The 12,711-nt window shown below is 37.1% G+C and overlaps 1 protein-coding gene across 1 annotated transcript; it reads left to right on the forward strand.

The window, feature by feature from the left end:
• Nucleotides 1–400: 400 nt before the first annotated feature.
• On the forward strand, nucleotides 401–12,429 carry LOC127984437 (desmoglein-2). The gene is made up of 14 exons (XM_052587073.1): nucleotides 401–669; nucleotides 2,426–2,554; nucleotides 3,575–3,736; nucleotides 3,855–3,996; nucleotides 4,787–4,950; nucleotides 5,200–5,331; nucleotides 5,413–5,598; nucleotides 6,379–6,767; nucleotides 6,867–7,009; nucleotides 7,843–8,064; nucleotides 8,696–8,944; nucleotides 9,576–9,703; nucleotides 9,818–10,123; nucleotides 10,294–12,429. Exons 1-14 carry the CDS (start codon nucleotides 616–618, stop codon nucleotides 11,317–11,319), a joined length of 3,432 nt encoding a protein of 1,143 aa, XP_052443033.1. The 5' UTR covers nucleotides 401–615; the 3' UTR covers nucleotides 11,320–12,429.
• The last annotated feature ends 282 nt before the right edge of the window (nucleotides 12,430–12,711 follow it).

Raw genomic sequence — 12,711 nt, forward strand, 5'->3', positions numbered from 1 at the left:
ATTTTTCATTTTCTTTAATAATATATTCATAAAATAATCATAATAATTTATATTTTGTATTTATTATTATTATTATTATTATTATTTATTTTTATTTATTTATTTATTTTATGATCCAAGTTGTGTTACTCATAGAACATCACATAGAGGGTTAAGAATGGGTATTATGAATATATGTTGATACTTACTGGGTGAGAATACTTGCCACCCCTTATGATACATGAAATGTAATTATGAAAATTATATATTCCCAACCCTTTTCTCTCTTTCTCTCTCTCATAGGCTACAAACGCTCACGCAGTCTCTCTCTCTCTCTCTCTCTCTCTCTCTCTCTCTCTCTCTCTCTCTCTCTCTCTCTCACAAACACACACACACACACACACACACACACACACACACACACACACCCTATTTGTGACGTTAGGTAAGGGTGTGGGAGAAACAATGAATAAGGGGTTAGTGTAAAGCTCTTCGGATCGATCTCGTTCTCATTATCGCGCATCACACAGCACCGGACGCACTTCTCACGCGGCAGGATCTATTCAACTCTCCACACGCAGCTGGTGACAGCAGCGGCTCTCAGGTGATCAGGAACTACCGTGTGCTCCTCCGGCCATGGCCCGGCGTATATCGCCTGCTGTCGCTTTTCTCTTTTGCTTTGGACTTACGGTAAGTTTGTGTTTTTAAACATGTCAGTCAAAAGATATCAACGTAGCTTACTCCATTTGAGTCGTTCTTCTGTATAACAAAGTATCGTTTTGTAAACCGAAACAATCATGTCGCACACAAAACTGAAACTGTTTACGTTCGTTTGTTCGGCAGCCGGGTCGGTTGTAGCACTCTCGATATGTATAACAACCACATTTATTTTTTTAAAGTTAGTGTAAAAAATGGCCTTGTTTTGTCTTTAACTCTTAAAATACCGGAAGCAATCGCGTCAATTGTCCAACCCTTTACAGAAATGTACAACTAAATGTAAAAAAAGACGTCAAAACTTTACATTATGCTTCTTTTTTTGTTAATCTATTCAACTTCTCTCTCTCTCTCTCTCTCTCTCTCTCTCTCTCTCTCTGTCTGTATGTCTTTCGAATTGTCTGTTTACAGTGTAACCTATGACTTATTTATAATTTACTATACAAAATATAAAACATACAATATTATGATAGTCTATTATATTATTTGTTAATGATATTGTCAATCAGGAGATAAATATTAATAATACAAACACATACACACACATGTATATGTATATGTTATCATCGTAAATTTAGTATTTTGTTGGGAACTTCCACTATTTACCATGGTGTATTTTCGTAAAATGCATTTCAGAGCAGTTTTGTGTAGAATAAACAGACAGACTACAGCAGTCAAACTGGATCTGCAAGGGTGAGAAAGTATAGCCTAGCCTATCCTATTCAATTACAGGTGTGTTGAAATCCCCACCCCGCGGCACCTCAACGATTTGACATTTCTCAGTAATAATTATTCAAATTCTAATGAAGATGAGTCACCTAGCAACAGTCAGTTAACATGGTTACATAAATGATGGTGAAATATCTGGAATAGTTTACGCGGGACAATCTCAGTGAAGGAGAACTGTACTGCTTTTTTCAGTACGTGCTGGGTTGATGTGCCAAGAGCACAGCCATGGTTGTTTTGGCTTTCGATTTTTATATTTTTGCTTACATTATACCCATACACATGTCATACACAGAGTTTGTATGAGGAAGCGAATAGCACATTTAATCACAGTTTTTAACACCTACTATTTCCTGTTCACAAATGAAAAGATTCAACTTTTTTATACGACGATCATTGGGCCTTCAGTTTGTGTAAAATGCATGTATCCAACATTATGTAATTACTACACAAAATGTGAAATCTCCATGTGTAACTCTAAACACTAAAACAAAGTTTCTGTAGTTGCAATTCAGAAATGCACAGCCACAAAGAAGCCACTTTATTAAGACATATTTTAGGTTTTATTTCCTTTCTGCCCTGTGCATGTTTTATCTTAGATGTGTGGTCTGATTAGGGTGATCTCGACTTTCGCTTTTGCCAAGTATTTCTTTATCTTATCTTTCTTAATTAGAGATTTGCTAATTTAAAGTTGTTGACTCCTGTATAGGGATTTTTTTTTTCTTTTTTCTGTGGTTGCAAATCTTTTCAAGTTTATATTATTATATCACTTTCTGGTCTCATTTAACATAAATTACAGCATCTGTTTAATTTTGTCCATGTACAGATGGGAAAAGCTTAGTGTCAAACTATGTATGCGTGCAAGTTGCAGCCGCAGATTCGATCATTTATAATGACTCACCAGTGAATCTTTTACAAATACACTTTTTTCTCCTGCTGTATGAGAAGGTTGGAAGGATAAGTCTTTCATCATAAATTGTTGATGTGCATTTCTGTTTTCCCACAGCATGTGTTTGAGGTTGAAGCCAGATTCCAGCGCTCTGTGGACCTCCACAGGCAGAAGAGAGAATGGATTGTCCCTCCCCAAATCTTAGAGGAGAATGTGGATTACACCAAGAGAGAGTTCATTGCAAAAGTGAGTGAGAGTTTTCCTGTCTCAAACACATTGATATGCAAACATCAATCTTAATGCACAATCAAAGTGTAAAAACAACAAGGCATCAACCTTTTCACCGGGGTGTTAAAAAGGGAAAAATAAAATCTCATGTAATTGCAATTTATAGGAATAGTTAACCCAAAAGTAAACATTTATTGAAGATTTACTCACCCATAGGCCATCCAAGATGAATTTGTTTCTTATCAGAACAGATTTGCAGGCAATTTAGCTTGAAGTCACTTGCTTCTAACAGATATTTTGCAATGAATGGGTGCCGTCAGAATGAGAATCCAAACAGCTGATAAAAGCATCAAAATTATCCACAAGTAATCAACATGACTCAACTGAATGAACGGCTTGTGAAGCAAAAAGAGATTTGAGATTCAAACACGAAACAGGAACTCATGAACTAACCCACTGTCTGAGAGGAGAAGCAATGTTTCAAAGTAAAAACACCTTAATGATGGATTTGTTTCTTACAAACAACAAACCTTTCACTTCACAATTCATTAACTGATGGACTGGAGTCGTGTGGGCTAGTTGTAGATTCTTGTGATGCTTTTATCGGCCGTTTGAACTCTCATTCTGTGACGGCACCCATTCACTACAAAGGATCCATTGGCATATTCACAGCAAGTGACATATTAAAATTTGTCTAAATCTCATCTTTGAAAGTACATTTTCTGCAAGTTTTCATTTTTGGGTGAGCTGTTCCTTTAAATTTATCTTACGCATAGAAATGACATAGAAATTCTGCATAGACATTGCATGTAGAATATACACGAAAAATGACAACTTTAACGTCTTTTAATTAAAACTTTGTATATAAAACTGATGTCTGCAGTATCATTATTGCAAAAGTAGTTCACATGTGTGAAATACAGTGCAACAGTATCATCAACAAATGTAAGCATGTAAGATTTACAATGCCTCATGCGTCCAGTCACTGTAGGCTGGATCGGATTTTGTGTTAAATAAATGTGTTTCTTATTTATTTAGATTCGCTCAGATAAGGAAGAACTCAAAGTGAAAAATGTGAGGTACTCACTGAAGGGCGTCGGTGCAGACCAATCGCCGTTCAATTTATTTGTGGTGAATCCTGAAAATGGATATGTCAGGATAACGGGGATCCTTGACCGAGAGAAAATCGCACAATACAATGTAAGTGAAATGGCTGTGATGACGATGACGACGATGATGATGATGATGATGATGAAGGTGGCTTTAACACCTACACTTGATTATGATGGATGGTGATCTTGAATGTATTCCTCTGCAGCTTTCAGGCGTTGCTACGTTCACAGATGGCAGGATTGCAGAAAATGACATTGGGCTGAGAATCAAAGTGAAGGATCAGAATGATTGTCCGCCTGTTTTCGGTCCGATGAATCCTGGGGCTGTAGACGAGCTCAGTCCACCAGGTATGTCATCTGAAGTTATTACAGATACATATGTATAAAAAAAGGTTGACGAAGTTTGTACAATATACATAATGGTGATAATATGCAGGTTATTGGTACAAACCAACACTTTTTGTTTTAGTTCTGGATCTTTTAATTAATTAATCTTTAATTAATTAATTTTAAATGTTTTCATATACTCATTTTGATATACTATATACTTTTCTGTATCATAATTCATTTTTCTTTTATAAGGTAGGTTTGCTAATTATTTTATAAATAATAGTATCTTATTATTATTATTATTTATTAAAATCTTATTATTATTTAACAAAAGTTTAATAAGAAATTAATTACGGTAACAAATCAGCTGCCCTGTATATATTATGAATATTTGGTAATATAAGGTTAGCTGTAAAATGTGGTACTTTATATATACACAACAGTTCAAACAATTGGGGTCTGTAAGATTTTAAAATGTTTTTGAAAGAAGTTTCTTATGTACACCAACACATTTTTTTATATTAAAAAATTAGTATAAAAATAAAAATTATTAACATATGAATATAGTTTATTAAAATATTATTACAATAAATATTTTTTATTAATGTAAAAAAAATATATATTTTTGTGGAAATATATATTTTTTTCAGGATTCTTTGATGAATAGAAAGTTCAAAAGAACAACATGTATTTGAAATATAAATATCTATTACAACTGCAAATGTTTTTAATGTCAGTTTAATGCATAGCACATGTTTTAAAGTAGATTTGTCCTTTAATTTATCGTGGGTTCTCTTATTTGATACAGAAACTGAAGTAATGAAGATGAATTGCTTTGATGACGATGAGCCAGGAAACCCAAACTCTCAGATCAGGTATGAGATTGTTGAGCAGCAGCCGGCTGGGGAAAACATGTTCAGAGTAGACAGTGACGGCACAGTCCGTGTGGTCAATCCTAACCTGGACAGAGAGGTGAGAGGCCACCATCACTGTATCAAATGTGCTTCTGGTGTCTAACATGCCACATACCATACACACACACACACACAGCACTGGCTCTTCTTCAGTTACAGCACATATGAGCTTCATTAATCTGTTATTGTTTCATTTTAAACGAGTAATGTATGAACAGATAAAGACGCAGTGACGGCGTTTGTTTAGCATAATAAGCAAGATGTAGACGATTCCACCTTTTTATTCACACGCCATCTCTCTCTTCAGACCATCGATCAGTATGTCCTGCTTGTCAAAGCATCTGACCTGAATGGAGCTCCAGGTGGCAATGCGGCCACAGGGACGGTCACCATCAAGATCAATGACGTCAACGATAATGTGCCTACACTGCAAGGCCCAGTAAGAAAATATCTTCACTATGTTTACATCCACACAGTTATGTTGTTATAGTGGTCCCTTAATTTTTTTTTTTCTCCATAGTTGGAGGCCAGTATTGAGGAAAATACAGAGAAAGTAGAGGTGATGAGACTCAAAGCAAGCGACCTGGATCTTGAGAACACAGACAACTGGAAGGCTGAGTACAATATTGCAACGGGCAATGAGGCTGGATACTTCAGCATTCACACGGACGAAAAGACCAATGAGGCAGTCATTATGCTTGACAAGGTGTGCAATGATATTTCTTTCATAATAATCAGAGTATGTTTTTTTATGATACCAAAATGTCAGTATTGATACCAATATTGCTCATATTTCTCCATTCTCAATGCCAATTTCGACACCACAGGAAAAACTTTCATTATGAAACTGTAATAACTCATTTATCATGTACTGTACATTGAAATAAATTTTCAATTAGGTAAACAGATAATTATTTTAAGTAATTATTCAAGTAAGCAGTCGATAATAAAAGTATAACATGGCTGTTTCTCTTTTTCTTTTCAGTATTATTGTTTGATTAACAAGTTTGTGAACTTTGTGAAATAGTATTATACTTAAAAATAAATTCTCAAATGTAATTTATTCCTATTATGGAAAAGCTGATTTTTCAAGCAGCTGTTTGAAATAGAAATTTTGTCTTTACTCTAAATTTCGATTAATTAATTTTCTACTTGTTAATAAATAACAAAAATACTGAACCCAAACATTTGAATAGTAATATACTTAGATTTTTCATCAAAAAGGATTCTATTAACATTCACAAGAGACATAATTTACTGTATTTACATAAATTTACACAGCATTTTTACCATCAAAAAACATGTTAGTCAGACATCACTCGGATGATAAATTGAATGGGTTCTTGGTTATACTGATACAGAAGAAAGGCCAGTATTGTTACCTTGTTATAGTATCAACTTACTTTAAAAGTACTGGTACTTTTGACAGGGATACACAGATTATATATTTGCTTGAAAAATGATCTCATGTCTGTTTTCCCTGCAGGCTGTCAATTATGAGGATGTCAAAGACCTGAACCTTGGCATTGTTGTAAAAAACGTTGCTGATTACCACCCCTCTGTGACTGGAGGAGGAAAAGAAACCAGTGTCAGCTTTGGGGGCAGCGGAGGCGGCGGAGGCGGCGGGGGCGGCGGGGGCGGCGGGGGCGGCGGGGGCGGCGGGGGCAGCTCAGGAGGAGGCGGTTCATGGTCATCGTCAGGGGGTCAGATATACAATGTGAACATCAAGGTGAAAAACCAGCCTGAAGGACCCAGGTTCCTGCCCCAAACAAAAGCCATCCCCATCTCAGAAGGCAAGACTTTTAACAGCAATGAGGTCATCGCAAGATACCCCGCCATTGATACAGACACAGGAAAGGAAGCTACCAACGTAAAGTATGTTTACATAGAAATAATTCTGTCAACAGTTAAGAGGAAATGGCATATACAACTATGAGAAATGAGCTTTAGCTAACTAATTCCTATTTCTTACAGGTATGTTAAAGGATCTGACCCAGATAACTGGCTGACCATCGATGAGAAAACTGGAGCCATTAGAATGAACAAGGCTCCTGACCGCGAGTCCAAGTATCTAGTTAACGGCACATACTACGCCCAGATTTACAGTATAACTCAAGGCAAGTTCAAGATCATTTACTCACCCTAAGGTGTTCCAAACTGACACCAAGCAGTTGCTGATAACCATTGACTTCCATAGTCTTTTCTTTCCATACAGTGGATGTCAATAGCTACCTGCTACTTGTTACCAACAATATAACTATAACTTAAATTGGATTTTATTTCAGCTAGTTGACAAGGCAACATTTTTCATTTTGATTTAAAGTACTTAACTGAAACTATTTAATACATTATTAAGAATAAATAAATAAATAAATAAATGGAAAACATAAAACAATCACCAAGAAATCGAATAAAAAAAAAAACTGAATATAAAAAGTAAAAAAAAAAAATCAACTTAAGTTATTCAAATAACTTAAAGACCAATCATACTTCCAGTATGCAATATTATGCAATACAATGGATATTGCAGGTACGTAACGTTTCCTGAAGATAGCGCCATCTTCACACTGATCAGCTAAAATTGTCAATTAAAAACTTGGTCAATATTTGGATGCTTAACTATCTGCAAGTTATGATGTAAAAATTATTTGATTTAATTGATTTAATCCATTTGTTTACATTGCATTCTATTATATATATTTTAGTACTTTTTAAAAACCTTTTAAGTGAAAGTAGACCGAAAGCTTTTATTTACTTTTTTAGTTTACTTTTCGATACATTCGTTTTAATTATATATTACAGTATCATAACATTTGTCTCACATTAATATTTGTGTTTTGATATATATATATATATATATATATATATATATATGTATGTATATGTGTGTGTGTGTGTGTGTGTGTGTATGTATATGTATATTATATAATAGTTTCCTTTTCTCTCCTAGACTTGCCTTCAAAGACAGCAACAGGCACTATTGCTATCCAAGTAGAGGATTTTAATGACCACTGCCCAACTTTGACGAGCAAAGTTAAGACACTCTGTACTGACAAGGATGCCGTGTTAGTCACTGCAGTGGATGAGGATGCACCACCCAATGGAGCTCCATTCACCTTCAATGTTGTCCCAGAAGGAACTAATGGGAAATGGACAGTCGAGCATTTAAACGGTATGCCAGATGTTGCAAGGTTAATGTTAGACCCACAACAATACTTCACTGTCATAACATTTAAAAATTGCATTGAAGTTAAATCTAATTTCAAATATTTTCATGAATACGTATAGAAAAATACTGCTGCAGTACCTCCATGTGTCACTGGGGGGTTTGGCCTAAATGTTAAAAGCTATCTATTGTAAGAATTCAAAACTGTTAAGTACTAGTCAGAGATGTGTTGTTGTGGTTCCAAACCCACAAGACATTTGTTCATCTTCAGAACACAAATTAAGTTACTTTCTTCAGAACACAAATTAAGTTACTTTAGATGAAATCCGAGAGCTTTCTGACCCTGCATAGACAACTACCAAGTTCAAGGCCCAGAAAGATAGTAAGAACATCTTTAAAATAATCCATCTGACATAAGTGGTTTAACCTTAATTTTATGAAGCTACAAGAATGCTTTTTGTGCAAAAAGTAAACAAAAACAACCACTTTATTCAACGATTTATTTTCATCCATGTCAGTCTGCGTCGCACATACACAAAACTACCAGAACACACACATCTGGTGCTGCTGACACACGAGCTGGCGTCCTGCCATTACTGACCTTGGGGTTGAGATCTTCTGTTTTTCTTCCAATCAGATACCACAGCCATCTTCAGAATACATGAAAAGCTGTGGCCAGGAGAATATGAGCTGACAGTAGACGTCAAGGACGAGCAGGGGTTGTCATGTCCAGAACCTCAGAAAATCCAGGTGGATGTTTGCACCTGTACCGACCAGGGAGCCTGTGCCCGAGCAGGACCAATGGGACAATCAGGAACATTTAAGGGATCCAGGTTTGGACCAGCTGGAATCGGCCTGCTCTTCCTCGGACTCCTTTCATTATTACGTAAGTTTGTAAAATCTTAGTCTACTAGGTAAATCTGGCTTTATGACTTTTTCTAAACATTTAGTTAATTTCCTGCTTTCTAAAAACTGAAGTATGCCGTTTCTGCAGAACTAGAGTCACTCAAAATAAAGCATATTAATAAAGCATATTTTCAAACAACCTTCGACCAGCAGGTGTAAAGATTGACAGTAAAGAGCTAATGTGTGTCAAAATCTTGAGTTTATTTTACCTGTCGAGAAGAAAGCACCACCAGAGTTTACCTTTGTCTGTCTCTTCGAAATTTGTCATGCACTTCTGAAACCAAATATGAATTCTTTCTTCCATGTGACACATAGTCCTACTCTGGCTAAACGACAGTAGCCACACCCCAAACCCACACTGCTCTTCATATTTTGATGGTGCCTGGGAGGTTCAATCTGAACACTTCTGTACAACAAGAAATAAACCCATGAATGGCATACTTATAGTACAATTTATTTTGACATATTTTTTAAAAAACATTCTGCACCTTACTTCCTTTAACCTTATTGTGCTCTCCTAATAACTATTATTATTCTGGAGAACACAAATAAGATGTTATGATTGATAGTTATGGTGTGAAAATAATTGCTGTATATCTCCTCTGTTACAGTCATTCCACTCCTGATGCTGCTGTGTCAGTGTGGAACTGCTGGGATGGCAGACGCTTTCGCAGAAATGCCCTATGACACTAAAGAGCATCTCATCTCTTACCATACCGAGGGCCAGGGAGAGGACAGGGTAAGATCTTGAACTTCTGATTGAACTGCAATCTATGTTACCAGGAACAAAATCTGATTAAGATGTTATTTTGATCTCAAAGCGAAATGAATCAAACCCTTTTGTCTCTGATAGGATATTCCACCACTCGATGTTATTGATTATGGAAAGTTAGGTTTTGCATCAAGAGATGTGGGTGGCATGCGTATTATCGGAGCTGGAGGAGCAGGAGGAGCAGGAGGAGCAAGCTTCATGGAATCCACTTCCACAATGGGTGTTCGTGGCTACAATGGCTACAATGGCTTCAATGGCTACAATGAAATGGAAATGTCCTACATGGACTCGATCAGAAGAAGTGAGACTCTTAGGAGTAGAGGAGCAGCTGGAGATTTTGATGGAATGGCCGTGAATGATTTGTTCCTGGGCGAATACTACTCACAGGTTAATAAAAAAAAAATATTTTTATCTACTGTTCTATCATATTCTATCTATCGTTTCATTGTTCAATCTATCACTCTATCATTATTATCATACTATTATTATATTGCTGTATTGTATTATTTATGTAGCTCACGTGTATATATATATGTATTGCTCTATGTGTGTTACAGAAAAGCCATGCAATGGAGGATGGATATGCTAAGAACGAGTCTAAGGCATATGACTATGAAGGGAAGGGCTCTCCTGTGGGCTCTGTGGGCTGCTGCAGCATCCTCGAAGATAACAATGACCTAGAGTTTCTCAATGACCTCGGGCCCAAGTTCACTACTCTCGCTGAAATATGTGGAGGTAAAAAGAGCGAGGTCCCTGCTCCTCTTCCTCTTCCTCTTCCTCCCAAACCCACGGGGGGCCGTACCGAGGTGGTGTCTTCATCAACCAACGTTATAAATCCTGTGAATATTACCACTAACAGAGCTATATCTTCAAACGCATTGAATGTAGCTTCCAACACGGCTACGACATCATCTACCCGTGTGGAGAACGTCATGGTCACGGACAGCCGACCCACAGTGTTTACAAGTGTCCAACCGGCTCAAACGCTCCTGGTGCAACAGCAGCCAATGTACTACATGGTGGAGCCGCAGCCCAGCACGGTACTGCTCGCTGAAAGGCCCGCCGTGGGACAGAACATGTACGTGCTGAACAGCGGCCCGGTAGCCGAGGGGGTTGTAGTCCAGGGCGCCAACATAGCTACAAATACCCTGACCCGCGGCGAGAGAATGGTGCTTGTGGACAGGGGGGCACCTGCTCAGGCTGGGATGCTGCACACAGGTAATATGTCCGGGTCACAAATGTTCCTGGTGGATGGGGGAGCCACGAGTGGTCAAGTCCTTCAGGGGACGCTTCGGAGAGGGGTTGCTGGATCTCAGGGCCTGCTAGTCATGGAAGGACAAGGGGGTCAGGTGATTCAGGGGTCCCTCAAAAAAGGTGTTTCCACTCAGGGTGGATCTCAAAATGTCCTTTATATGGACAGCGAAGGGGGATCAGGTGGGGGGGTTCAAAGGGGGATGATGTCCACAGGGTCGGTCAGTAGCATCGGATTAGGTGGGTCATCTGTCCAGATTAACCAAAACCCATCGTCACATAAAGTCGTTGTTCAGGAGAGAAAGGTTGTGACAACACAAAGTGTCAAGTAATAATATAACACTCATTCAGTACTTGTCTTCAGAGCTCATGCGTGCAAATCATTAGAGTTTCATGCTGTTACCATGTTAGGTTACATAGAATATGCAAATAATGCTTGAAAACTGGTTTTTAATAAACTACCTTGAGGTTTACTTCTCTGTATGTGTAGTGCATTATACTTGATTTTCTTTTCCTTTCATTTATCCCCATGCCTATAAATTATATGTTACTGTATGTGTGTATTCAGTGTGTCCTCTGTAAAGTCTGTTGTTTGCGGAAAATATGCACAAGTTGTCCTGAGGCCATTCCTGTTCAGTTCATGCAAATCAGCAGAAAGCTAAGTGCAGATATATGAGAACATAAACACAGCCAGAAAGCAGCTGAGTCGATTCAAAAGACTATAGAAGGACAGATGTTTTTATTTGATTTTGTTTGTTTTAGAAAAGTATAGTGATGTAAAAGACAATTCATGAATCAGTTGCTGCAATGTATATTTCGGGTAGCTGTTTATAAAAATGATCAGTGTGTTATATTAACCAGTTTTTACACTAGCTTTCATTCCTCTTCTTAGTTACTGTTTGTAATCCAATATGAAGTCTGATTAGTAAGTCTGTGTTTAGAAGCTTGTGGTTTCTCTTTGCAGTGTGGTTAAATAAGAACCCACATTCCAAGCAATAATGATCATATGTATGAAATGAATGTAACAATGTCTTATATTTTCTCTCAAAATGCTTTTGTATTAAGAATACAGTAGCTAAAGCACATTTCTTTTGTTAAGTCGTTGGAATTTAATGCTAAAAACAAAAAAATTACATTGGTGCTGGGTTTTTTTTCTATTCACAGCTCTGGTTTGGTACAAAAAATATTTTATTTTCTTGAAGTTTTTTTCTTTTTGAAGGGTTGGCTAGTGGTTTCCAACTTTCCCAGAAACCGACTCATCAGCTACATGCTGGGAAAGTGTGTCACTACTTTTCACAGAGAAACTTTTTTCAGGGGTCAATATTGTAAAGCAGCGTAAAACTGTTTAGAACTTCTTTTTTTAATGCTGATTTTATAAATGTTTCATATGTTTCACTGTAGAACAGAATTCTAAAAGACAATAAAAAGTCTTTTAAATGTCATCCGTTGTGTAAAACTGTGTCTTTGGGCAAGTGTTAACAAAAACTGGAATCTGTAAACTAGTAATTCAAGGGAGGCCATCCATTCCTCCAGCAATTTCACAAGCTCAGTTTCAGACAATAAAATTGGCAAGAACAACCCATGGCTGGGTTTCTTTTTCAAAACAGTAGCACCAGTTACTTTGTTTCCCATGTCTTGACTGACAGCTCTCATGTTGCCATGTTGAAAGAAATCAAGGCGGTGTGTGCACTGTGTGAACATGACGTTACTGTAGTTCTAGACTA

The sequence above is a fragment of the Carassius gibelio genome, chromosome B20, assembly GCF_023724105.1.
Source record: "Carassius gibelio isolate Cgi1373 ecotype wild population from Czech Republic chromosome B20, carGib1.2-hapl.c, whole genome shotgun sequence".
NCBI classification, from domain to species: domain Eukaryota; kingdom Metazoa; phylum Chordata; class Actinopteri; order Cypriniformes; family Cyprinidae; genus Carassius; species Carassius gibelio.

What these genes read in the sequence shown, in the direction of transcription:
- LOC127984437 (XM_052587073.1), top strand. Translation starts at nt 616, where the DNA reads ATGGCCCGGCGTATATCGCCTGCTGTCGCTTTTCTCTTTTGCTTTGGA. An exon ending in GATTTACAGTATAACTCAAG is followed by an intron (nt 7,010 to 7,842) that starts GCAAGTTCAAGA and finishes TTTCTCTCCTAG; the next exon opens with ACTTGCCTTCAAAGACAGCA. An exon ending in GACAGTCGAGCATTTAAACG is followed by an intron (nt 8,065 to 8,695) that starts GTATGCCAGATG and finishes TCTTCCAATCAG; the next exon opens with ATACCACAGCCATCTTCAGA.